The 27,303-nt window shown below is 39.5% G+C and overlaps 1 protein-coding gene and 1 long non-coding RNA gene across 30 annotated transcripts in view; one reads left to right on the forward strand and one right to left on the reverse strand.

Moving 5' to 3' along the window:
- Positions 1 to 1,651: 1,651 nt before the first annotated feature.
- On the reverse strand, positions 1,652 to 4,453 carry LOC135579997 (uncharacterized). The gene is made up of 3 exons (XR_010473943.1): positions 4,277 to 4,453; positions 2,534 to 2,670; positions 1,652 to 1,785 (listed from the first exon to the last, which is right to left on the reverse strand). It is a non-coding gene; the product is annotated as an uncharacterized LOC135579997 (long non-coding RNA).
- Positions 4,454 to 4,614: 161 nt separating this feature from the next.
- The window catches only part of NEB (nebulin), a 116,148-nt gene continuing 93,459 nt past the window's right edge, over positions 4,615 to 27,303 (forward strand). For all 29 annotated transcript variants that reach the window (XM_065070178.1, XM_065070148.1, XM_065070151.1 and 26 more), the window contains exons 1-26: positions 4,615 to 4,754; positions 6,102 to 6,166; positions 9,000 to 9,044; positions 11,932 to 12,135; positions 13,061 to 13,168; positions 13,595 to 13,699; positions 14,286 to 14,390; positions 14,491 to 14,595; positions 15,328 to 15,432; positions 16,406 to 16,510; positions 16,702 to 16,809; positions 17,537 to 17,653; positions 18,314 to 18,415; positions 18,498 to 18,605; positions 18,716 to 18,820; positions 19,466 to 19,564; positions 20,014 to 20,118; positions 20,216 to 20,323; positions 20,627 to 20,938; positions 21,071 to 21,277; positions 21,940 to 22,044; positions 22,417 to 22,524; positions 23,313 to 23,624; positions 24,836 to 25,042; positions 25,281 to 25,385; positions 26,409 to 26,516. In XM_065070178.1, coding sequence (XP_064926250.1) covers positions 6,134 to 6,166; positions 9,000 to 9,044; positions 11,932 to 12,135; positions 13,061 to 13,168; positions 13,595 to 13,699; positions 14,286 to 14,390; positions 14,491 to 14,595; positions 15,328 to 15,432; positions 16,406 to 16,510; positions 16,702 to 16,809; positions 17,537 to 17,653; positions 18,314 to 18,415; positions 18,498 to 18,605; positions 18,716 to 18,820; positions 19,466 to 19,564; positions 20,014 to 20,118; positions 20,216 to 20,323; positions 20,627 to 20,938; positions 21,071 to 21,277; positions 21,940 to 22,044; positions 22,417 to 22,524; positions 23,313 to 23,624; positions 24,836 to 25,042; positions 25,281 to 25,385; positions 26,409 to 26,516 — 3,231 coding nt within the window. In that variant the 5' untranslated portion in view covers positions 4,615 to 4,754; positions 6,102 to 6,133. The remainder of the gene's footprint in view (positions 4,755 to 6,101; positions 6,167 to 8,999; positions 9,045 to 11,931; positions 12,136 to 13,060; positions 13,169 to 13,594; positions 13,700 to 14,285; positions 14,391 to 14,490; positions 14,596 to 15,327; positions 15,433 to 16,405; positions 16,511 to 16,701; positions 16,810 to 17,536; positions 17,654 to 18,313; positions 18,416 to 18,497; positions 18,606 to 18,715; positions 18,821 to 19,465; positions 19,565 to 20,013; positions 20,119 to 20,215; positions 20,324 to 20,626; positions 20,939 to 21,070; positions 21,278 to 21,939; positions 22,045 to 22,416; positions 22,525 to 23,312; positions 23,625 to 24,835; positions 25,043 to 25,280; positions 25,386 to 26,408; positions 26,517 to 27,303) is intronic.

Here is a 27,303-nt window from a genome sequence, read left to right on the forward strand (position 1 = left end):
ATTGTTTGAAAAGAGAAACACATTGGTACATTTCATATCCTCATCTGTCAATTCTGCACGGGCAGTTTATGGAGAGAAAGCTTAGTTGGACTATTAAAAAATGCACAAGTCCAGCTCACTTGTGTAAGCTTTTCTTCCTTTGAATATAGCTGAAGTCCTTGTGATGTGGCTTTTGTATACTTCTAAAATGACATGCCATGATAACTAGCAGGGAAAAAGATAAGATAAATACTGAGAAATACTTTTATTCCTAGGAAAACGTGCCTTTCCCTTTGCTTGCACGCTTAAAACCACGGCTTAGTTATGAGGCTGCGTGACAGGTGGAGAAATTGCAGGGATGTGTGGCATGTATTCCAAGTGCAGGTATTTATTTGCTCAGTCCAGGCTCCGCTGCCAGCCTGTGTGACGCACAGATTCAATACTGAGCTCCCGAAAGTGCTTTCCTCAGGTTGTTTCTAACATGGGAGCAAGTCAAACCCACTGATGTTCCCTAAACTGGGAGAACAGTCCTTTAGCTATTTCAGTCCTGGGATCAACCGGTTCCTTTGCACATTCCTTCATCATCACGTCCAGTTGGGATGTGGGAACCATGTAGAGTTGAGCCTGTACACGGTCTCAGTCTGATAAATAAATACAAATCCAAGCTAGTGGTTTGCTAGAACGTTTGTGCAGCCATTAGCACCTTTACATTGCGCTGGCACTGGCAGCACATTTGTTACGCTTGTCCCTTGGTGTCGTTACCACGGTTTGTGATGGGTCACGGTTCCTTGGTGTCGTTACCACAGTTTGTGATGGGTCACGGTTCCTTGGGCGCCTGCTTGGGAAGGCACAATAAATTTGGGATGAAACAGCCCTTGTAAGAGCAGCCTGGTGAGGGACAACCCTTCCCTAATGCCCTCTTTCTCTTCCCTTTTCATTATTAATGGGGTTTTGCATTTTCTGCACCTGTTTCCTCTAATTTTTGGGCGAGTACAAACATAAACGTATCTTGTAGGTGCCCCGGGAGAGGCTGGGAATGGCTTATCTAACAAAAATTACTTTGTTTTTAGGGGTCTGAAGCCTGTGTTGTACTCTTGAGTTAACACCTTCCTCCCAGACTAAATGGCTTTCGTGTTTAAGGCTTCTGGATTGTTACAGCATTTTGGTAGTTGGATAATACGTTGTACAGATTGTATATATAAGCAATATACATGTCGCTTCTTATAGCCTGCAGTGTGTTTTTAGATTTTTGATGGAGATGGGGCTCTAAAGGAAACATGTGGGAACACGATTAGCTCAGGTAAAAGCCCTGTAAATGCTCAACTACAAGATTTTATGTTTTGAAAAGATTTTCCCCAACTTTGTTGTGCAAAATCTGGTAGGCAGAAAGGAATGGGAAAAAGAATGAAAAGTAACTTAATGATAGTTGAAACATGGACACAACGACAGAAATATGTATTAAAACATGTCATTTTTCAATGATTCAATGCTTGTTAAGTGCAGGTGGTCTCCTGATGACCGTAGCAGGTTAAATAAAGCGCCCGTGATGTCAGGACCTGTATCCACACAAAGGGCAAGATGCAGAGAAGCCAGTAAAGTCTTGGGCACAACAGGTTTCCTGGGGCATTTTCAGTCCAACAGGCGCAAGGGTGGATTGAAGTTCAAGTCTCTCGAGTTTTGGAGTTGCCTTCTTGAGGAATTGGTTGCAGTTCAGTTGTATGTGCTACCTGGGTTTCATACATGGGATCTGGCCTTGGCTTGTTAAAATTCTTCCAAAGTCTACCCTGAAATCTAGAGAGTGATGCGCTGTAGAAGAAATACAAGGGAATGAATGACAAGCCAATACACAAATGTCAGTAACGGGGTGGGGGCAGGATGTAGAAAGTAGAATTTCTGTGACAGTTCTGTCTTTTGGGGGCGAGGGGGTTATGGTGTGGCTGCCCTGCGGTCCTTACATACCATTCCTTTATGTTTTATCCCCTGTATTTTGTCCTCTGTATTGATTGGCCTCCAGGATCAGCTTACACATTTTTCAGAGGTGGAAGACTGCAGCCTAAAATGAACTAAACGCAGGTCTAGACCGGTGAGTTTTTGTATGTGGATGCTGTGTGGATTGGGCCAGTAAGTATACGTAGGCTGCTGTTCCATAGTTGCTGTATTATATACCTTCTAAATAAATCTAGGGAAGGTCACATGTTATTTCCTCCACTTCCCCCTGTCCCAGCAGTTGCTGTTTGGTAAGCAGGACTCATTGAACTAAGTATTTTTTTAAAGTTAAATACAAGAAGATATTTTCCGCTTTAAACTTTTGGGCCATTTAAATGCCAACCAACATCTTCCTCTACCTTGGTGGTTCTGCCACAGCTGAGCACACTATCTCTCCCCAACACCACAATTTTCCTGATGCTCTGAAACATTTGTCCCCTAGAAAGTGAAGCTGTTGTCAGAATATTCCAGCAAACAGTGCCTTGAAATCTGAGTCACAGACGCGAATTTTCAAAATAACGCAATAAAAAGAAATAAAAGGGATATTAAGCATTAGTATTCCATTTACCTCAGGCGTGTTCTACTTCAGCCTTCCACACTTGCTGATATTGTGATGTGAATACGTATCGTTGACATTTTAACAGCCCTGGTAAGTTGGTAGGATGAGTAACGATGAGCACAGTACTTTATTTCCACACTGAAGACCTATGGATAGACATGTGTAAAGATGTGTACATATGTTCAGATATTATATATAAATATACAAATAACAATTTCTCTATATGTAGGTGTGTAAAGATCCACTCATTGGTATGGGTTGTATGCAGGTAAAAGCGCTTCCGCAAGCGACCACTAAATTTTCACCAAAAACCCATGGTCGTGTACTTGAATAGAAATCATAGAAAATATAATGGGTTGTTGTTTTTTTTTTTTCCTAATTCTAAATAAAAATGAAGCTTGTAGTGACAGATTAAACAGAGTTGTTAATGAGATTTGGAGCTAAGAGTATATCATGAAGGGAGAGATTGTTTGCAGGAACGTACAAGAGAACAGCACAGAAAATGTCATCGCAGTTGAAAACGCTTGCTAATTGTGTCGGAATAACCATCAGGATAAAGGAATGTGAGCTTCTGTTCATCTAGTAAGCCTGATTCAAATCAGGTATTGTGGTGATGACTATGGGGGGATGCCATTTACAGGAAAAGTAATGTAAAGTACAACTGTTAAGACTGAAATGAGGCCATGAACCTGGACTTGCTCAAAACAAATAACCCAACCAACCAAGCAAAAAAAACCCAAAAAAAAGAAACCAAAACCCCAAACCAAGAAGGGGGATGATGAGTCACTGGTGATGGTGCTAATTTTGACATCAACAGAGATTTGAGCTGGAAACAACAAAAATAAATTACATATTTAGTACAAAAAATAGGCCCCTCGCTCCATAAAGGTCCGTCAGTGCTGCTGTAGATCGTACATCCCACTGAAAAGCCGCGCTTTGGAGAAAAGTGCCCCTGAGTTATTTCTGGAGCACACACAGGAGCTGGGCTGGAGCAGAAGGTTAAGCTGACATTGATCTCAGGAGGCTCCACCAACGTGCTGGATTAATTTCTGGACATCCTCAAAAGATGGTAAGAAACTGGAGGGCTTTAAAATAAACAGAAATTAGATTAGAAGGGGAAGGATTGCCTAGTAAAGCAAAATACCAAGTAACTGAAAGCATATAGCTTGCCTAAAGGAGAAAGGGAAGGATCCACAGCTCTGTGCGGAGTATAAAATATTTGGCAGTAGTGAATGAGATATGATATTTCATCTGGATATAAATATTAACTTCTGGAAAGAGTTAAGGAACAAGAAGATGTTTCTCAAGGGCTCCTGACAATCATTTATTGAATTATGCAATATAGGATATTAAAAGAGACCATTGGTGGCATTGGATTTTAAATGCACCTCCTTGAAGGCCTAAAGCTGCTCCCATAACGCGAGTTGACTGGACGACCTAAGAGGTCGCTTCTCTTATCATCACTGTGATTCTGCTCCATATGTCATATAATTCTTGATCTGCCAGAATACTTTGTGTGTTAGAATTGCTCCTCTATTGCTTAATCTGTTTATTGTGTATCCTTAATGTTTCTTCATCAGGCATAGTGGCTGTTAATTGGGTTTCTTGCAAGCTCTTCCTTGGAAGGAAACTGTGTTCAGCTGTGTAACATTTCAGAAAAGGTAAAGAAACTATTGACACACAGTTTGCACCACATTAAGCTGATCAAGCACTTGAGGGATACTTAAGGGATGAAATTAAACAAACACTTACACCAATAATTTAGTTTAAAGTCCAGATTCCTCTCTCCTTTCTCTGAAGTTCAGAGATGCTTGAATTTGGGTAGTTTTGGTTCAGGTGCAATACAGGAATGAAATGTCTCTTGTCGATTCAAATTCATTATTATGGTGATTTCTAAAAGAAGAAAATGTGCACGTTTTTTTCCGATTTGAGCGCCCCCTTGGATGTGCCGGGGGATCCATTTCAGCAGAGACCCGCAGCAGCTCAGCCGAGCTGTGTTTTGGGTTTCCTCAGGAGCGCCCGGCTCCCTTTTCCTTGGTGGTGCTGAAGAACAGGTGTCCCCTCCGGGGTCACCAAGTCTATTTAGGGCTGAAACCCGAGCGGGCGGGAGCCAGACTGGCTGTACCGGGCACACACGGGATCAGGAGCCAGCACACCCGCTCCGCTCGCGCTGCTCCGGAGGGGAGGCTGGACAGGCTTTGCTCCTGAGGATATTTACTGCATGTTGCCGGTAAGAACGTTTTTAATTGCATTTGATTCTTTTCCTTAGAACAGGATCTTGAGCTGGTACCTGAGCCTGGCTTTTGGGAGCAGTGGTTGTGCCTTGCCCGTGTAGGTCAGATTTTCTGCCTGGCTGACTAGTTGAAATCACAGCGAGAGGGAAGGACCTGGAATGTGTTTTAGAAGAGTAACCAGGGGTTATAATAGCGACAGTTTGTATAGATTATGTCCTTATGTGCAACCCCTACTTCTTGGGTTTCTTCACAAACCTTGGCCTACTTTTTCACACAACACACCACTTATTAATTGGGTCGTTCTTAATTTATTTTAACAGTTAACATTCTGGTTTAACACATAATATTTATTTTTTTTTGGTATTTTTTCTCAACGCTCTGGAACGAAAAAGGGACAGTATTCCATGTTCCTATATTTAACCTGCGTTACTAGACTTCACTTGCCTCAGAAGGAATTGCAGTTTAGCCAGCTAAACAAAACCAGCCCGTCCTTCGGTGGGATTAACTTACACGGCAAATATCTGTGGACTCAGGAGCAGCTGTTCCAAAGCCTCATCCCCTGCCAACATTAGAAACAGGGCTGTAGTTGCTGGTGGAAAATTGTAGCTTTGCCTCATAGCGAAATCGTTGTGTTAATTTATTCATTAAAGGCTTTGACATGAATCCGTACTTTGTAATTCAGCCAACTAGCATAGATTTTTGTATTTTCCAGGTCTAAAGAAACAGAGAAAAAGCCAAAAGAAGTAAAAAAAAACCAAAGCAAAGCAAAGCATCTGTGTAGGCTAATGCAGGGAGGACAGAAATTGCCTCATTAACCTAAGGTCACTTAAACAGATATTTACACTATTTTCCTAAATTATGTTTTTACTTGTGAAGGGATGTAGCAGAATATGAAGATAAAGCACCCATTCAAACAGGAGCTTGAATAATGTAATGAAATAGAGTAGAATACTCACAAATAGAACTTCTTCAAATAATTCTGTTGTATTGAAAAAAATCAAATCGTACTTCAAGAGATAATTTCCTCTGTTTTTTTGATTTTTATTGAATTCTGGTATTGAAGTTACAACCACGAGAATGAAGTATTTGTCCAAAGTTTTAAATTTGTATCACTATGTTTGAAACTTAATCCAATGCTTTCCTAGAATAGTCCGGAACAAAGCGATGCCAGATCCCAGCTTTAGCTCTCCCTGTTGTTCACGTTCTTACACTGTTGTTGGTTAATTAGTGAAATAATCTGACTAACCATGACCCCAGGCGCTTTATGAACTTGACAAGTAGCTTTTCATAGTACTTTCCGTCTTGGGCTAACACTGTATATTCACATTTTCACGCATGACCAGTGAGTGGGGGAGAGGCAGAAGATACCCTCAAAATGGAGGAAGAAGAATATGAAGAAGTTGTGGAGGTAAGAAGAAAATCTGAGTAGAAATACTTGTTTCCTGCCTTCTGAAAAAATATATCAATCACTTGAATGTGACATTGCTCATGAGCAGAGATGGTTGCTTGCTATCTGCTCTCTGAAAATTAAGGCATGATTAGACATCTATTAAATGGCTTTATCAGTAAACAACAACGACAAAAGTTGCTGTTGGTGGAACAAAGTCCTCTGGTTCCTGTCATAGTTGCTCTATTTAAATAAGGATTGTAACCATCCCACACCCGCGTGGCGAGCTTTGGTGATTACTCTGCTGCATAATTATAGATGCAGCGGGCCATCTCTTCTCCCTCTGGCTTGTCACCCCCCCCACACTAGAGGTGATGCCTTGGGGAGCCGCTTTCTGGCCTCTCGTCTGTACCCCCAGGTGCCACCAACCGGCTGAGCCGCAGGAGCTGCAGAGATGGAGCAAGATTTAAACCTGTAGATGCCCATGGAGTTGCATCAGAGATTAATTGCTGATAGGTCATTTAAATTCATGGTTATATGCCTAATTATTTAGTCTCAGCAACTTCGTTAAAAGAATCCCCAGGAACTGGGGAACCTATGGCCAGTGCCATTGGAATATCGACTTTGCTACTGAAAGAGTATATGAGGTTAGCAAACCGTGCGGTCTACCTGTTGCATTAACGCTATCCTGAAATGAAATTCCATGTTATGAAATACATGAGTGATTATACTAATTTGCTCAGTGTTTGTGGAAAAGGGGACAGTACAAATGTAGACATCCCAAACTCATTATCTCTGCAATATATTCTGTTGGTTTCAGGCACTGAGCCCTGACTGACGACTTTATACATTTTAGATAGTCAATGAAGTAAAGTTAAAAGCTTTGCTGCTTGAATTAGTTAATGTGTTTTCGAAAATAAGCATCACCATTCATAAAGTCCATTTTAAAGACATTCCACTACCTAGTTACAAAGACACCAGTCCTTATATATATGTTTCCTATTACCATGTTACTTGTAATTGCCTTTACGCTCCCTGAGCACGATGTGCTCTCTGTAACAAAATGCATATTTATTTGCTGTCAATGTTTATTTGTTACTGCTGTAATTATGATAAGTTGTGGGGGTTTTTTGCCTACACAGCTGTTTCACTCTGTTTTTAATTTCCAATGACCACATTCCTGTAACCACATCCCTAGGACAGGCCGAGATGGTGTTGCTTTAGCATCTCCCCTCAATATATTAATATTGAAGTTAAATAACAGAGGAACAATAGCATCTAGTACAATTTTAAGGCATCTTAAGCCTTTCCAGAGTTTTCTTAACTACAATTCCACTTCTATATGCATCACGTATTTTAAACCCATGAGTTCTATCAGAAATTCATGCTTTGAAAGAGTATGAAATTATGGCTGAATACTAAATGGCTGTGGAAACGTTGAGGATTTTAAGGAACTATTTTTAATTTTTCTGGAGTTATTAGCCTGCACTGGCTGTTTTAGCCATTTGTGATGTGCAAAAAAACCCCCAGAGAGTGAGGCAAACCTTTGCTACTGAGTTACCTAGGGCTTTGTGGGAGGTGGGTGAAACACAGCGCCAGCGAGCAGGATTTGCCTCCAAACTGCCCAGTTTGAGACAGCTTGAAAAATACGGGCTATATTTATGTGAACCCAACTCTGAGAAAAAAGGGCTTATATTTTAATGAGGATTTTTTTTTAGGGCTTGATTGAAAGATCTTTCTGTCCCCATTGTTTTGGCATGTGACCCTGAGCAAATCATCGCTGAGGAGATTTTCAAAGATAACCTGCAATTTTACACTTTTTCTGAAGTCAGTGGCAAGTCAAGCACCTTTTGAATAAAACGGCCGCTGTTTATTACAGTGGATGGAGCAACATCTTTAAGATGATGGAGTGAAGCATCTCCCATATGAGGAAAGGCTGAGGAAGCTGGGGTTCTGGAGCTTGGAGGAGACTGAGGGGTGACCTTATTAATGGTTATAAATGTGTAAAGGGTGAGTGTCAGGAGGATGGAGCCAGGCTCTTCTCAGTGACAACCAGTGATAGGACAAGGGGCAATGGGTACAAACTGGAACACAGGAGGTTCCATTTAAATATGAGAAGAAACTTGTTTGGGGTGAGGGTGGCAGAGCCTGGCCCAGGCTGCCCAGGGAGGCTGTGGAGTCTCCTTCTGTGCAGACATTCCAACCCGCCTGGACACCTTCCTGTGTAACCTCATCTGGGTGTTCCTGCTCCATGGGGGGATTGCACTGGATGAGCTTTCCAGGTCCCTTCTAGTCCTTCACATTCTGTGATTCTGTGTTTTTCTCCATCAAGCAGTGAGGGGAGGCAGAAGGCACAGCCTCGGGGCGGTGCGGGCTCAGCTCCCCTCAGCGCGGCCGCCATCTTCCCGCGGCGCTGCGCCGGCTGCCGCGCGGGCCGGACGGCGCCATCGTGCGGCCGCCATTTTCCGTGCGCCTGAGGCGATGGCGGGCGAATATATGCACAGGATCCAGATAGCATTTTATTCCGTGATTGCACAGTACCTGGTGCCAGGTGGTAAAACCACAAAGCTGGAACACCACCTGCACAGTACGTACACCGTTCCCACCTTAGATTTTGGTTAGTACCGCCCCACGTTTCCACCCCCTTCCCAGGATTGGTTGGTAATTTACACACGGTTACACAATGATTGTGTTATACTCGGTGTGCTGGCGTGGCTGCGCAGGTACCTCCGAACTACAGTTTTATTTATCTAGAAGAGTGTTTCTAAAACAGCTTAACAGAAGCTACCATGCGCTATTTTGTGTGATCTGGCCTAACAATGATTTTTTAAACTCTTTTTTTTTTTTTAAATAGTACTACATCGAAGAGACAGTTATTGAAGAGGGTGAACCACACGAGGTAAAAGTCCCTGTGATGTTGCACGTGGTGTATATATGCGTGTGATTAGTGCATAATGCTAAATGAATGACCTTTTGTGTTCTGAGGACTAATTTTTCATATTAAACATGCAAATATCAGTGAACAGTTGCTTATTAGTATTTTATTCTGGAAGACCCAGTTGTGGGATGATGTAGAGAGCTCCTATTTTGTTCTTCTGCCCTGCAGCCAAGTTTGTACCGGAGCTGACAAAATGAAACAACAGGTTATGTTAATAACAAACATAGGCAGAAAATTACTTAGAGGGCATATCGACAAAATCCAATTATTAGTGTAAAATCCAATTATTAGTGCAAAATCCAATTAATGTTAAAAATGAACAGTATTATCAAGGATGTGAATGTGACTAGATATGTACATGTGAACAACAGGCACATATGTGCATTATACTTAACGGTGTTACAAAGAGAAATACAAAAACATTCACCCTTCAACCGGTTGACTTGTATCAGTTCTGTGCCTTTCACTGTGTGTAATCTCACTGGAAAGTGGTGGTTTGTAGATGTTTTTTAATGACACTGGTAGCAAATATTTGAGTCATCAAGGAGTTATTAGCATAATTTGGAATTCTGTTTATAAAATAGGTATAACCCAACTCTTCGCTATGTCACTATGAAATATTTTTTATGGCATCGGCTTATGCAGACACAAAAGCTTCGTGTTTCACTTTGTGAGTGTATCCCTTCCAAACAAAGAATCTGTTCCTCAAGTCTTCCATATTTTTAATTTAATAAAATATGATTTGATGAATGGTTAGTAGATCGAGAGATCTACTCTGCCCTGGTGAGAATCTTGTGTCCAGTTGTGGCCCCTCAGTTCCAGCAGGACAGGGAACTGCTGGAGAGAGTCCAGCGCAGCCACCAAGATGCTGGAGGGAGTGGAGCATCTCCCGTGTGAGGAAAGGCTGAGGGAGCTGGGGCTCTGGAGCTTGGAGGCAACTAAGGGGTGACCTCATTCATGGTTATAAATGTGGAAAGGGTGTCAGGAGGATGGAGCCAGGCTCTTCTCAGTGACAACCAATGACAGGACAAGGGGCAATGGGTACAAACTGGAACACAGGATGTTCCATTTAAATATGAGAAGAAACTTGTTGGGGGTGAGGGTGGCAGAGCCTGGCCCAGGCTGCCCAGGGGGTTGTGGAGTCTCCTTCTGTGCAGACATTCCAACCCGCCTGGACACCTTCCTGTGTAACCTCATCTGGGTGTTCCTGCTCCATGGGGGGATTGCACTGGATGAGCTTTTGAGGTCCCTTCTAATCCCAAACATACTGTGATGAATACTCTTTCAACAAGTAATCCAGGGCTATGCTTTTGAAGGAAGACTGCCGTATTATGATTTTGAGATTAATTCAACCACTGCGTTCATCAGGTGTTCTAAAATCTGGATTTAGAGGGAGCAGTAGCATGACTGATTATTTCTGTGTCTGATTTGCATCAGTTTTTGAGAACGGCAATGTGGAATGGATAATTTTGTACGAGTACAAATGCCTTTCTAGCTAATATGATTAAACCTTTTCCCATTAGCTCTGACCTGGTAAGTTAGCATCATGTGGTCCTGTGAGCAACCGTATAAAAAGAAAAGCTTTTTTTTTTTTTCACAAAATGCTGTATTTTCAGCCTCTTGAAGGTTTAGAAATATATCGCAACTTTTTCTAAAAGCATGTAGCTTCAGTGTTTTGTTCTAAAGCTGACAGCACAGTGCTTTTCACAGTGTTTACCCAGATAGATTTCCAGCTCTCCAGTGCCAAACCTTAGATGAACACTTGTATATTTGAAAAGAGTTGTAGGAAAGAAACTTGTGGCAGTGCTGAAGTAACTGATACCATCCCGGGACATCATTACTGAAATGCGAGTAATGTTCACTGAGTAAAAACACGTTTTGTGTACTTCTCAATTTGATATTTAATGCTTGGTGTGTTTTCTGGTCTGTCTCTAATGCAAATAGCTGTCAGAAATCTGAGCTTCATGGATTCCCTTTTAAAGGCACCTTTTATTTATTTATTTTTTTAAAAGCTAATTGATATGAAATGAAAGTTGATACTTGCATGACTTTGGAGCATGTTTTTAACTTAGAATAATTATGTTAAACTAGTTTTAATTAGAATCTTAGTATTAAAATTCTTGCTTACAGCATGAGTATGTTGATGAGTACGTAAATTATTTAAATTAATTAAGGGCTTATTTCCAACGGATGCTTGATCAATTGATTCATATAACTGTCTCAGCTGTGTCTCTGCCATCATTGTAATCTGGCTGTGAGAAAATGTAGCTTAGTAACAAAGGTGGATTCGAGGTGTTTGTTCAGTCAGCTGGTGCATCCTCCACTTACTGCAAGGTCCCAAAGACTTGCTCTTGCCTGTCTGCTGTGTCCCTTCCTTTCCTTTTGCAAGGAGATAATATTTTTGGATGACTGTACGCACCTTTGACCTGTGTTCACACCTTTCAGTGCCGTTATTAGGAGCCCGGGCTGTGCAACGTGTGTCTTCAACACAACTTCAGCACTGAGAACATTTCTGCGCTTTGGTTACAGTAGCTGGTGGTCCCCCCTGGGGCCGGTGGAAGTTTTGCATTCAGAACAGGCGGCAGGAGCCCCGTTCTTCCAGCTCCTCTGGGGAATAACCACACAAGTTTGATGCAGAAACCAGCCAGTCAGAAACCTTGAGGGTTTTTTTTAGGTTGGGTGGTGTATAGTAGGTGTTCTAGGAAGAGTGTCAGTGATTTTCTGTCTGGCACGTGGTTCCTGGGTAAGAACTGAGCACCCTTTTACTAGGTAGGGAGAGGGAAATGCTTATTGTAAAATGATGATTTATAGTTATAAAGCAAATAATTATTTTTTTCTTTATTCTTAGGTGATCACTGAGGTCACTGAGACCATTAGCACAGACTTCTCAGGTCCTAAAACTACCACCTATACTGTTGAGCATGAAAAACCTTCTGCTGAGGATGCAGCGCCTCCAGTCAGAAAGAAGACGATACGGACAAAAGTGGATTCATCGAAGTTCTTGACGCCTTATCTGGAACACAGTAATAAAATGAAGGACCTGTTCAGTGAGGTAAATTGTCCCATGTCTTTCATTTCCTGAGGAACACCAAGTTTAAAAATATTTAATAGGTACTATTGTGAATCTTCATGCTAGTATTTTGTCTCCTGTACTTCATTTCATGATGTATGTTAATTAGTGTTATTTGCTTCTTTGAATTAGCCCGTCTCTTGCCCATGTCCTGCTCGGTGCATTAGATAATCATTAGGCACAAAAAGTGGCTTGGAGCAGGTGGCTGAAGATGGTCAGAGAGGTCAGTTACTAGGACTCCTGTGCTATCTGACTTGGAGATCCGAGTGAAGGAAGATAACAGAAACTAATATCTATTGAGTAGCAAAACTCAATATTTTTATGATAGTATGTTTCTCTATCCCTCTGTATCTATCCCAAGAAAAATCCATGTGCACACTACAAGCAGCAACCTGAATTTCTGTATGGGATATTGAAGTCCGGTAGAGCAATGCCGTACCCTGTTGTGAAAAGTGGGAAACAACTGCTCTGCACAAATCTAGATGGTATCAGATGCATTTTCCTAAATTTTAAAGTGTATTACCTACCAGCATTCACTGCTAAAGGGTTATGTGAGATCATGGGGTTAGGACTGTTACCCCCACCACATAATTTCCTTATCTTTTGTCACTGTAGCAAACACCTGTAAAGTGATCAATGGTAAGCTCCTAAGGATAATATAATCAGAGGTGATCTAAACTGGTCTCAAGTTAGAAATGGATTTTTTCTATTGTGTTACATGGAAGAAAGTCAGTTGGGTAAAATAAACATTACTCTGCAAATGTAATTAGTAATGGCAGTTGGTATTATTCAATAACCTGCCCCAAATTCCTGTACTAACCAGATAAACAAATCAATGCTTGCTGTAAACATTTCTGCCAGAGCTTTAGGATATGCCTTGGTTATATTTGTCGTCATTTTCTTTCAGAACAAGTACAAAGAAAAATTTAGAAAAGAAAAAGGAAAGCCATATGCTTCCACAGTTGATACCCCAGAAATTCGGAGAATCAAGAAAGTGCAAGAACAGCTCAGCGAGGTAAGTATCAGTTCTCATAAGAAGAAAGTATTTACTGAGCAGTAAAGAAGCAAATTGGGTCACAATTTTAAATGTTAGCTAAGAAGTGATATTTTTGATGATATTGTGATAAGGCAATTTGAATGTTTCGCAGAAACTTTATCAGAATGCAAGAGCAAAAAACACAGAGTATGTGACAGTTTGAGTTCTGTGCTGTACATTGGAATTTAGACCTTGAAACTGTCTCAAAACTGCATTTTTTTCTCAATTAATTCACAAAATCCATTTTTTTCCATAGGAAAAAGGAAGAACTAGTCCTAAATGCTTTGTTGAATTTGGGTTTGGGGTGTTTACAGGATTAAGTGTCAAAATGTTAATATTCTGCTTTGAAAAAAAGCTGTCAGTTTTCGTTGTGAGAAAAATGGATTTTGCTGTGCGTTGATCTAGGTTAAATACCGCATGGCTGGTGAGGTCGCTAGAACTATTTGCCACGTTGATGAAAAGGCCAAGGATATAGAACATGCAAAGAAGGTGTCCCAGCAAGTGAGCAAGGTGAGTTCTGACTTTCCAGAACGGTTGTGGATGTTAGCGGATCTTGAAGTTACCGATATGAGCAAAGTTTTGAGCTCAGGGCACTAAAGCGGTGTTTATAAAACAGTTTAGAAGCACAGGGAGTGACAGCAGGGAAATTGGTAAGGCAAGTAGCAATTAGCAACAGAACAAGGGGGCATGGGCTTCAACTCTGCCAGGGGAAATTGAGGCTGGATATTGGAAAGCAATTCTTTACAGAGAGAGTGGTCAGGCATTGGAATGGCTGCCCAGGGAGGTGCTGGACTCACCGGCCCTGGAGGTTTTTAAACTGAGATTGGACATGGCACTTAGTGCCATGATCTAGTAAACGGACTGGAGTTGGACCAAGGGTTGGACTCGATGATCTCTGAGGTCTTTTCCAACCCAGTCGATTCTGTGATTCTGTGATTCTGTATAAATATTATCTTAAATGTTTCCAATTGGTGTCTTCAAATGTCGCTAGTTTCAGACTTTCACTTTGAAAAATCATTAGAGCAGATAGTATATTCACAAAAGTAAATATTTTTCTAATAATAGAGTAACTTCACATGCTGATCTTTCTTTCCAGGTATTATATAAACAGAACTGGGAGGAGAATAAGGACAAGTACCTGCTTCCCCCTGATGCTCCAGAGCTTGTGAATGCAATAAAAAACACAGCACTCTTCAGTAAGGTAAGAAAATAGCCACACGTTTAGGCAGCTGAAGTGCAAGAAGCATTTCAAGTCAGAGGTGAATTCATAATGAGTTTTCTGGCATTTTTCTGTCTTTCAGAAACTCTATACTGAGGACTGGGAAGGAGACAAAACATTATTCTACCCTTACAATGACAGTCCAGAGCTCAGAAGGGTGGCACAGGCTCAAAAGGCTCTGAGCGATGTAAGTATCAAAGCCTCCCAGATGGGTCAACAGTCTACAGTCGTAGACTTCCTGGTTGATTTCAGCTAGATTTAAAACCTCATAATGCAACAGAAAATAAAAATGCATAGGTGTGCATTGATACTTACCTCTGATAGTAATGCTATTTCAATAGAATAATGCGTGCTCTGTATTAGAATATAAATCTGTTGACAGTTTGATGCCAGATTGTGAGTGACTGAAATAATTGATTTATTAAAGATCTTCTGAGGTAATCGATAAGAAGACCTCGAATATCTCTCAAAATATGTGGAGAACTCTCAGGGTTGGCTGTAAGCTCAGTTCATGGGTTTGGGTTTATGTGTCTGTCTCTAAAAGTGTGATAAGGAAAGTCAGGTGTTTGTGAAGCTGTGTGATTTCCTGCTACTTAGATACACAGAACTCTTCAGTTGAGAGTTTCAGATCCCACTTAAAGGTTTCAGTGAATTTTTGCAGATGTCTGTAAGTTTACTGGTCCATGCTTATCAGGAGCTCTGGGTAATAAACTTTCCCAGGGAGCTGATTCTTTTTCGCTGTCTCTTATCAAGAGACTTCTCAGTGGTCCTTCCGAATACACTGACTGAAAGAGTTTCTGCTGCAGTGGCCGTGGATGGGACTACTTCTGTTTCTGGTGATGTTAGCAGAGTTTAGAGTAAATATTCTGATGCTCAAGTTGGTGGTTACTGTAAACGTTTACTTCTTTCGTATTTTCAGATTGTCTACAAAAAAGGGCACGATGAACGAAAATCTAAATATACTCCTCTGCCAGATCCACCTGATGTGGAACAAGCCAAGAAAGTGACGCGGCAGCTGAGTGACGTGAGTAGAGTGCAGGGCTCGTCTCTCTGTAGCAACCTCACGTTTGGAGTTAGAGAGGCAAAAAGGGACCTGAAGAAAGGGAGAGCAAAAGAAAAGACCAAAGCTCCTATGAAGACCTCTTTGATTAAGTTCAGAAAGTAGCTATTCTGAAGAGGATGTGTATGATTTTATTGCTATGTATTTAAAATTATCTGCTGTATAAGATTAGAGACTTACAATATTTACTTGTGGTTGCAAAACCACTAAGAAAATATTGTCGTGAACCCATTTGCAAGGTGAGGTAAGGTAGTATTTCATTTAGAGGATATTTCTTGAATCTTACTCTTCCATAGACAAATTGTCATCAAGCCAAATTGTCATCAAGAACATTTTTAGACATTTAAAAAGCAAGATCAGTACTATAATTCCTTTAAATGAATAAAATAGTAAACTATATAGGTATCTCCAAAACAATAAAATGTTGAATTTTTAAGGTTATTTTTGGCATATAGAATCTTTACCAATATAGTAAAAATGAAAAAAGCATTACACAAGTAGTATTTTTTTGTGACAATTAGCGCAGTTGTGGCTGAAAATACATTTGGAACACTGGGTCAAAAATCAGGAAGATATAATATAAATATAAATCTTGTTTAACCAAAGGGCAATCTTATGTCCAACATTATGTGACCAGTGAGAAAACAGAACTAAAGGAATGTGTTAATGATGTCTCATAGAGATAATTTCTTATTAATAATGGTCTTAGTTCGCCTATCCTGTTTTTGGTCAGGGAAGGTGCTAGAGAAATAACTGAATCCTAAGGTGCTTAGGCCATATCATATTGAATATGTTTTGACAATAACTGATAAAGCCGTTGAAAGGCAGATGTAAAATGTGAAACAGCTTTAAAAGGAAGACTTTAAAAAACTAATTTGATGAGTGAAAATGGAGCTGTGTCTTGGGGATTACATTTGATTTCTTGATTTCATTATAGGTTATTTACCATGAGGACTATAAAAACAAGATCAAAGGCAAGTGGAGTCAAACTCCATGCTATGATGTTGCAATTGCGAAAATGAATGCAGAAAATATAAGCATGGTAAGTGAATTCTTCAGAAAATCTTGAACAACTTCAGCCTCTGCATATGTTAATATGGAAAATACTGATTCATTTTACCTGCTCCATTTGTGGTATTTCTCTTGTCCTAAATAAGCGACTTTGTGGATGTCTGATTTATAGTGTAAGTGCCTTTGATTACGTTGTTATCTGTTTGTCTCTCTTTCTAACAGAGAAAATACCAGGAAGACTTTGAAAACATGAAAGACCAAATCTACTTTATGCAGACCGAAACTCCAGAATATGAAGCCAACAAGCGAGTTTCCGAAAATGTCAGTAAGGTATGTTATGGCTGTTCCCATCTCTTTAGCGTGAGTGTGGTTCTGAATCAGGCCAGTCTGTGCTGAGAACGTTCTGGCAAGTGTCAAAAATATTTTCTTATGTGCAAAACATGTATTCTTGTGTACCTTCCACTAGGGAGCTTGTAACAACTTCTAGCCATGCTTATGATCTTCCACAATAGCACCCATGAAGTGGGATTTTCTTTCAGTGAAGTAGAATTTACATCATGTGCCTGGTTTTTAGTTGGAACAATCAATACTGTTAACCAAGACCAACTTAAGCTGGCTGATTTGGCTCAGTATTTTCATACTTATTCATCCCCGCTCAGTGTATCTCAGTGATGTTGTGCTCGCCCATCTTTTGTTAAAACTACAGAATTAGTTTGGCTTCTGCATTTGCTGCAGTAGTATATGTGTCAGCAAATATTACTTTGTAAGAATGTGACTATTCTGAGATGCCAACTGATATCTGAAAAATTACAATGTTTGGAGGGGGTATTAGAGGTGGGGACATCTACTAAACAGCTCTCAGTTGTCTTCTCACCCTGCCTCCCGTCTCATCATCCATTCTCTCCTGTGATCCCAGTGCCTTTCATAGTCCTTTGCCACCATGAGTCATGAGTTAAACAGGCAAAATTTTCCTGCAAAATTCAAGATGATAGAGGTTAGTGAGTGTTTGGCTTTCAATACTGATTTTTAAAGCCTCACCCTTTTAATTTTTTCAAAGGTAAAATACAGAGCAGACTATGAAAAGAATAAAGCTATTGCAGATTATAATGTGCTTCCTGCTACGGAGAACCCATTGCTGAGGCAACTAAAAGCTGCAGGAAATGTGCTGAGTGATGTAAGTATTATCAAAGGACAGCGGATGGTTTTCAGTCACGGACAATACGCCAAACTCATTTCTTCACAAGGCTTCTCCTTTGGATCTCGTAGTATTTTTAGTTGTATAGACCAATATTTGTCATGAGATACCACCAACCAGAACAGGAGTCATTTCTCCCCAGCAGAGTGTAACAATAGCTGTGGCATGTTGTGGGGATAGCTAATTACTGTGTAGTTCATTTAGGTCCCTGTGGAAAGTGAATCACAAGATGACTGTTCTTCCCTTACTATTGTAAGGAACTTAACTGATGCCAATAATGATAAAATATGTGGTACTTTTACCTACTCATATATATCGTATTCTGGTTACTCACTGTAATGGCCTTCTTGATTTCTTTTTCCTTGCTGTTTTCATCTGTATGAAAAGAGTTTGCATATGTCTCGGTGTCAGAAGTTCAAAACCCATTAGGCAGACAATTCTGTCTTCCCTTACAAACCTCATAGTCACTAAAAAGACGTTTTTTTAAAAACAGAAGTCACTGGTGTAAGAAGTGCCATCTGTTCTTCAGTCTTCTGGCAAAACTTTTCTTTGCAATCATTTCACAATTTCACTCTTGTAATTTTTAATGTGAGTTGCAGTGAGATCTACTGCATTATCTGACATGATTTTCTTTTGCAGAAACTGTACAAAGAAGCCTATGAACAGTCAAAAGCGACCAGCGTGAATTACTGTGACACACCCAAGTTCCAGACTGATACTGTTCTGAAGAATTTTAGTGATGTACGTATTCGATTCGTGTTACGTCCTGCAGTACTGACACTCTTGCTTACTTTTGTTTATCAGCTTGTGATTGTTTTTCCAGGTAAAGTATAAAGATGCCTATCAAAAGAATATTTTAGGACACTATTTGGGCAGCTTCGAGGACCCACATCATACACACTGCATGCAGGTTGAAGCTATGAAGAGTGATGTAAGTGTGACAATCATTTTGTTTTCACCATCCTACTTTCATTTCAGAGAATGCTAAATTCTGGTTTCTTGCTGAATTTTCTTTTTTTTTTTTTTTTTTTTAATTCCTAGAAAAACTACAAAGCAGATTATGAGGAGGAAAAGACAAAATGCTACTTCCCTCAGACCATAACTCAAGAGTACGAAGCTATTAAGAAGTTAGAGCAGTGTAAAGACGTAAGTACAGGGCAGTGGTTCTTAGCAAGTAGCGAGTTACGTGCAGTTCCTGCTCCTCAGGCATGTAGAAATTTGCAGAGTGATTCCTGGTAATGTCAATAATTTTGAATTTGGCCTTATTAGCGTATGTGACTTCTAAAAAAGCATATCCAACTGTATTTTAGAGCCTTTTGTGACACCTAGTGATCAAGACAGCTATAGTACAATCTTTTCTACACAAGTGAAAACATAGAATCAGAGGAGTAATACCAAAATGAAGAAGGAATCTCAAGCATTTGCCTGCTTGAGTCAAGATGTTTTGGCATTAATACTTTAAAATACTTTAGTCACTTTAATACTTGAAAAATACATATATTTGTATATAATAAAATGTATTATGATGTGTATAATATAGTGTATACTATACATTAGAATATTTATATACCTATGCAAAATATCTTACATTAATACTTCAAAAGTACTTTTATGAATTTATTTGCTCTCTGATTATGTTAACAGTAACATGAGAACTGTTGTGCGTAACAGTGCATATCTGCATCAGTGCCATAGCTGCTGACTGTCTCAAGTAATGCTACGTTGCTGTGTCTTATAAGATCGTTTTGCTTATATGCATTTTCTGCAAATATATTTATTTTTGTCCTTCAGCACACCTACAAAAAGCATCCTGATCAAATCAAATTTACTCAAGTGGTTGACTCTCCGGTACAGAAACAAGCAGAGATCAATAGCAAACAGCAGAGTGACGTAAGTGAACTCAGCAAACAGCTGCTCTGACATCACCAGGTTCTGCACTGTGACCACCTTCACTTTTATCCAGTTTTAAGAGAACTCCTGAAATGAATGTGTAGGCGAATGTGTGTGCATATACATGCACACGAGCACAAACACATTTGTGTGTATTTGCAGTTCTCTTCCAGTGGAAGATCACCTGAAAATCAGATACTTTTTGGTTTTTTTGAGTGACTGTTCATGTCAGGTTTAGTGTGTATGTGTGTACCTTTGTTTATGTCCATCGTTCTTGATGTGTTCTTCACACCAGTTAAGTCAGTGAGGTTTATACCATCCACTTGGCAAGGACTAGGATTTCAGCTCTGTGTTTGGGAGTGACGTAGCAGGAGATCTTTAAGTTGCGTTATTAAGCATTTACAATCTGTAAACACAAGGCTGCTAAATTTCTTTCTTTTTCTTCGCAGATATTATATAAATCCAAAGGTGAAGAAATTATTCACAAGTATCACCTCCCTCCGGACGTGCCCCAGTTTATACAGGCTAGGGTTAATGCCTACAATGTTAGTGATGTAAGTATACTTTGAATGCAGAGCTCTTGATTCAACCTACAATATGAAGTTTCCGTTAACTAGAAAATGTTCATTGGAAATTCACCTTTTCTTCCAGAACTATTACAAAACGGGATTGGACGAAATAAAATCAAGGGGATATGATCTGAAAAGTGATGCTATTCCCATCCGAGCTGCCAAGGCTGCTAGGCAGGCTGCCAGTGACGTGAGTACATCCTTCCTAAAGGAGCTGTTTAATTCAAAAGAATTTACATAAAGAATATCTACAGTTATTTTTATTAGGAGTATCTGAAGGAAAACTTATTTATTGCCTTTTTTGAGTGTGTTATTGGACATATTTAACACAGTTATGTTTTTATTGATATCTCATTGCTTCGCTAATGTATTTGTATAATTACATTTAGAAAAGGCTGTTTCATTATGTAATTCTCTGTGAATAAATAGTTTACTTATTGCTAAGTTACTACACTTAAGATGGTATTCTCCTTGTTCTATTATATTCTGACAGGTTAACTATAAAAAAGACTATGAACGTGCCAAGGGTAAACTCGTTGGCTTCAAGAGCCTCCAAGATGATCCCAAACTCGTTCATTATATGAAGGTGGCCAAGATGCAGTCTGACCGGGAGTACAAGAAAGACTATGAGAAAACAAAAACTAAGTACAGCATTCCACTGGATATGTTCGATGTCGTCGGTGCCCAGAAGGCTCAAGAGATCGCCAGCAATACTAATTACAAGAACCTCCTGCACCACTACACTTATTTACCAGATGCAATGAGTGTGGAGCTGACCAAAAATATGATGGAGATTCAGAGCGATGTAAGTAAAAACTCATGTGAACAGAATTTTTTTGGAATGCCTCAGGCAAAAATTATGAAGACTCAGGAGATCTCCCTTAATTGTTCTTTCTAATTCCTAACTTTCAAAACATTTTTTTCACTCCTTTATTAGAACGCGTACAAAGCAGATTATAATAACTGGATGAAAGGCATTGGTTGGATCCCCATTGGCTCCCTAGAAGTAGAAAAAGCTAAAAAAGCTGGAGAAGCCTTGAATGAAAAGAAATATCGTCAGCATCCAGACACCATTAAATTTACAAGTGTTGTGGACTCTCCGGTAATGGTCCAAGCCAAACAGAATTCAGTGCAACTCAATGATGTAAGTAGAGGAAGAAATGGGTGTTATGGTAGAGACGTGTCTACGGGAGAGTTGAGCATTGTCTTCAAAATTTTCTAAAGTACCATTAGCCTGAAAATGTTTCTCTGTGTGGTCATTGTTTTGTGCTCTGATGTTGCCTGAGTAATTTCCTGGTGTAAGTCTGCAAATCCGTGGAAATCATGTGGCTCTTTCAGTTCACATCAGCTGATTCTGTCCATTTATATTTTAAGTAAATTTGAAATACATTTGATTTTAAAATGTGAAATTTTCAAGTTGTTTATTGCTGTTTTGCCACCTACACTAATGAATGAATTACAGAATGTTTGATGAGTCACAATATGCCCATAATTATAATGCAGCAAGGTTTGTTTTATGTTGCGTTCTCCTTTGATCCCTTATTATCCCACTCTTTCAGAAATGGGGTTTTGTGTCCATTAAAGGGTTTAATTTTACTGAGTAAAGACTGCGTAGAGCTTTTCGGATGTGTTCCTTCTATCAATAAGATCAACAATTCTGTATGAAAAGTGCAGCCTAACTCTTCCTGAGATAGGCAATGTGCATTTATTTGCAAAATCAAACATAAACCCTCAGTCAATTTCCAGCGAGCTGGGGCCACCATTTCGAGGAAAGAAGGATTTATTTCTGCATCATATATTTTACAGAAACTGTACAGATCTTCTGGAGAGGAAATTAAACATAAATACACGCTTCACCCAGATGTCCCGCAGTTTATCCAAGCTCGATACAATGCAGCTAATGTCAGTGATGTAAGTCACTTCTTTACAACATGTTTTACGTATTGTTAATGAATTTTTTTAGTATTATTTTACAGATTGTACACTCACATAGCAGATATCTTTCACTGATATGCAGTTCTATATAATCAACTTGTATCACTGTGTTTTTTCATTTTCGATGTCATATTAATTTTCAACCAGATTCCGTTTAATCATGTAATCGTTTAATTAATTTAATTAATAGATAAATGTGTTCTCATAAATGAAAATTGATAGATGTATATGGTCCCCTCTGCATCTGGTTCTAAAGAATTGCCTGGAGTAGCTTAGGAGTAGCTGTGACTTGCACGTAGTTCATGTGATTACTAAGTTCTCTAGAATAATACAGATTTTCTTTTTCAGGCCTATTATAAACAAGACTACCATGATCTGATAGCTAAAGGGCACAATGTGTCAGTTGATGCTATTCCAATTGCTCGAGCCAAGGCTTCAAGAAACATTGCTAGTGATGTAAGTATCTACTCCAGGTACACTTTTCTTAAGCCTTTAGTAAAGAAGTTGTCCATCACAGGCCGCGTGGTAGACCTCAGTGTTGCACAAGTCTCACTGGGGTCAGTACTGCAAGAAAGAGTCTTAGTTTTTCCCAAGGACTTAGTTTGTGCAGAACTGATTTTATGCTACTCTTGTTTGCCTTAGATAAGCAAATGCTGTTGTGCTGTGTTTCTTAACCCATCTTTCACAGGAGAAATGAAATCAGTAGTTCTTACAATCGTCCTGTGACGAATTTCCAGAAAATACACAGACCACCAGACAATATGTGCAATGGGTGCTTTTGGTTATACAGTGGAGTATGGCTTTAACAGAAACTTCTAGTGCAAATTGTATAACGTGGGGTGTGATTCAGAGGTTTCACAGAACTAGAGGAACCTGTCCAGTTATACTGCGTTTTTTTGCTGTTGCTTTCAAATGACTGAGGATTGTCTCCATTATTCTGCTGTTTTCTATACACCTTTCCACACAAGAATGCTTAGGAAATGTTTTCCATCACTTACAAGAAAAGCTGATGTGGATATATCTTACTGTGTTGCATGTAACCTGTTGTGTACAGGCTTAGGTGGAACAAGAAGAGCTAATGTGGGCACAGTCTCTGGCTGTGCCATTTAGGAGAGTTTATCTGTCTCAACTCCTTGCAGCTTCTTTTTCCAATGAAGGTCATGAGAGATTTTCTTTTCTTTTGCACTAGCATAAACTTCAATAGCCATATCATAGTACATTTGATCTCTTTCCTCTGTTTCTAGTACAAATATAAAGAAGCATATGAAAAGGCTAAAGGACAGCAGGTCGGTTTCAGAAGCCTGCAAGATGACCCCAAGCTTGTCCACTACATGCACGTAGCAAAGATTCAGTCTGAGCGTGAGTACAAGAAGGACTATGAGAACACCAAGACTAAATACCACACACCTCCCGACACGTTCAGTATCCAGGCTGCAAAGCACGCTCAGGATGTGGCTTCTAATACCCACTACAAAAATCTGATCCATCACTACACTTACCTGCCAGATGCCATGGATGTTGAGCTTGCAAAGAACATGATGGAAATCCAGAGTGATGTAAGTATGTCAGTGACTGCGATTTTGACGATGTTTTCCTGCACACTGTGACGAGTAACATACGAGTTTATAATCAATGGAAGTTGCTATTACTGCATGAGAATTGTCTGTTTTCCTTATGTTTTGGAAAGCCAGTTAGAAGTTTTATTGAGTGGTGGTGGCATTTAGAAATACCAAATTCCAGGTGAGTTCTACTCAATAGGACTTTGATGTTGGTGAATCAGTGGAGAGCAAACTTTTGGCTTGTTGAATGTAAATGATTTTTTTTTCCACATTTTCTCAGAAAACTTTATTTTGCAACTAACATAATTTTGTTTTATTCTTTAAGACTTCTTTTAAGTCATCTTGCTTTGTCTTCACGTGAGATAGATATGATGGTGTATTCGGACTGTTGTTAATGATTTAGGATGAAGAAGTGGACAAAATATACCTCTTATTGATACTAGAAATACATTCTGGAGATCTCCATCCTAGGAGAACTCTCCTAGGACCTTGTCGGTGCTTCTTGCAGACGCAGAGTTTCAGTGGTTGACTGGCCATAACGTGGTTGCAGTCTGCACCTCTTTGTATGCTCTGGAATTTGACTCTGGATGGAGGACGACTCAGTTTAGAGTTAGAACACAGGAAAGTCTTTTTTAAAATGGGTGTCTAGAATATCCTTACATTCAGTCTGTGCATTAACCCTGTCTGAACATTCATATGGGATAACCTACTGTGTATTTTGGAGCCAGGATACATTTTTTGCTTGCCGTCTGTAAATCCTGCATCTTTTACTGTAGGAGGAACTAGAGGAAGAAAACCAAAAACTGAGCCTCTGCTCTGTGGACCTTTGTATAAGACCAAGTCTCCCAGACTTGGAAGACAGAGCAAGTTAAACCATGTTAAATGGTCACTATATGGTAGTGTAGAAGTTATTAGGAATTGAAGGTGGGTGAAATTTTTCACCTGGGTAAAAGAAGAGGAAGGTTAGTAAATACTGAAGGGATTTTACAGTTTATAGGAAATGAAGAATGAATCAGAAATACCATAGCTTGTTTTCTTCTTTACAAAATCACAGAGAAGCATAAAAAATATCTGTTGTTCTCTTCAAGAATTTATCAATGTCTCCTGCCGATGTAGAACACATTAGCTAGACTGTGTGATTATTGTTTTAAATGGAATTATTAGTTTTGTGAGGAAATCTTGCTCCATGTTGCTTTTCTTTCCTTCAGAATGCATACAAACAAGATTATAATAGCTGGTTCAAGGGTATTGGATGGAGTCCTCTCGGTTCTCTGGATGTTGAAAAAGCTAAAAAGGCTGGAGAGGCATTAAATGAAAAGAAATACCGTCAGCACCCAGACACCATCAAATTTACAAGCATACCGGATTCAATACCAATGGTTTTAGCTCAGCACAACACCAAGCAATTGAGTGATGTAAGTGACTTTTCATTATTAATGCAATACAGTGATTTTATTTTTTTGAACCTATTTATTATCTATATGTCACTGTGTGGTATTCCACCTAAAAAATATTGACATTTAAAAACTGTAAAAATAGTACATTTACAATTTGTTGGTAAGAATTGAGCTCTGTTGCATTGTCTTTGTTTGCTAACACTTCTGTTACCTACCTTGTACTTGTCAACAAGTATTTGTTTATTTTTCCTTGCAGGTGACATATAAGCAAGAGGGTGAAAAAGTAAAGCACAAATACACCCTGGATCCCGATGTGCCTCAGTTTATTCAAGCCAGGGTCAACGCCTACAATTTGAGCGATGTGAGCATATAACCAATAGTTTGTTCAATGATATATTTATTTATCATTTACTTAATAGAGGGAACAACTTCCATTTATTTGTGGTATGATACTGAATACAGACGTGCACAAACTCTGAATTCAGTTAAGCTTTTACTTGTAGAAGTCAATGAATTTTGTGCTTGTTAAGGAAATTCTTAAACTGTCTGAGCACTCATGAACACAGGCACATTTCAGTGCTTTATAGCCAAACTAGTTGGATGGACTGAAGGAGAAAACCAGCATGACTTATTCAAATTCCTATGGGTTTGGGGACCTATGTCATCTATATAAAATGCATTCCAGAGGCAAGCAGAACAAGGTTGCCATATCCTCCTTTCTGCTGCTGGGTTTCAAAGGAAACCAGCTCATCCAGTGGAAAGACAGTAATGCCTTTTTGTGCCATTCAGCTGCTTGTCTGCCTGCTTTGCGACATTTCTTGCATCCATCCAACACTATAAACATCTCCACTGATAGTATCGATTTTATTGCCTTTGCGATATTAACATTTTTGGTGGCCTCCAGGAGCTAAGTAAAAACTGACATCTCCTTTAGTCCCATCCTGTAGAAAGCCTTGAAATACTGTTAGTCTGTGCAGATGCAAACTGAAAACAAAAAACCAGCCAGACTGCTTTCTTCAGTCAGTTAAGACCAGAAGGCCCGATTTTGAAGCTAACAGGAAAAAATGTCTGAAGGTTCAGTCAAATGGCAAGGGGGTTTGGTTAAGCAACAGCAAAAGTGCCACTGGTAGAGTTATTCCATGTAAAAATTGCAAAACGTGCTTATGGAGTTAAGGATTTAGCTACGCGAATTGAACTGGTTGTAGTAGATTTATTTATCATAATAAAACTGTAGTTTGTGTACAGCTTAACGTTTTTCCTTGCAATCGCACCGACTAAGCTGAATGTTTTGATTCCCATAACTATAATGGAACTATGGGGTTAAACAGCTTTGTTGAAATTGCTGCTTTTAACATTGCGAACTCACACTTTTTTTCCCTATAAGGCTAACTACAAAGCAGACTGGAAAAAGACCATTGCCAAAGGATATGATCTGAAACCAGATGCCATTCCTATAATTGCTGCTAAAGCTTCTCGAAATATTGCAAGTGATGTAAGTATAATTTCCATAAAACAGAATACACGCATCTTCTGCATTACAGCTTTCTGTGGCATGTTATGCTATAGAGCATATGCTATATCCATGTAATAGTATACAGACACTTAATTCTGAAAACGGAAACTCTTATGACACTGTGAAATGACAAGTGACTTCAGATGTTTACATGAACCTCTGAAAAACCTGTTTCTTTGGAAGTGCATCGTATTGTATGTGAGTGCCGGTGAGCTGGGACTGTTTGTTGTATATACTTCAAGTATTCACCAGCTATTTGAAAGTTCTTTTGTTATAATTTACCTGTGCTGTGTCCTTAACTGCTGGAGACCTGTACTTGTACTTGTCCAGCATTCACAAGCTGTACACAAGCAGTTATGTCAGCTGGCAGCAGTAAAGCTCAGTGTGCTGTCTGACACGGGGTGTGAAAGGGGATTTGGAACACAGAAATCAATCCACTAGCTGTAGCAAAAGGCTGAAAATGACTTCCATTCCCCACTTAAGCATGCCTTCCTCCAACCGCTGAATATTGGGGGGACTACTGGTTGGTAGTCCTGGATTTTTCAATAATATATTATCATGCTACTCTTTTAAATAAAAGCTGAATGTTCCTGAGAGTTAGAAGTCTATGGCAGAAGTAGTGGTGAGCGAGGGCATGTAACTGCATATTTAGGGTTAGATCCATACCAGGGGTCAGCACAAGCTGAGAAATCCAGCAATCCTCTTCTTTTATTGACCAAAATCATCCCTTGCTGTCTGAAAAACAATTTATGAGTTTATAGAATGA

Source organism: Columba livia, chromosome 7 (genome assembly GCF_036013475.1).
Source record: "Columba livia isolate bColLiv1 breed racing homer chromosome 7, bColLiv1.pat.W.v2, whole genome shotgun sequence".
In the NCBI taxonomy this organism is placed as follows: domain Eukaryota; kingdom Metazoa; phylum Chordata; class Aves; order Columbiformes; family Columbidae; genus Columba; species Columba livia.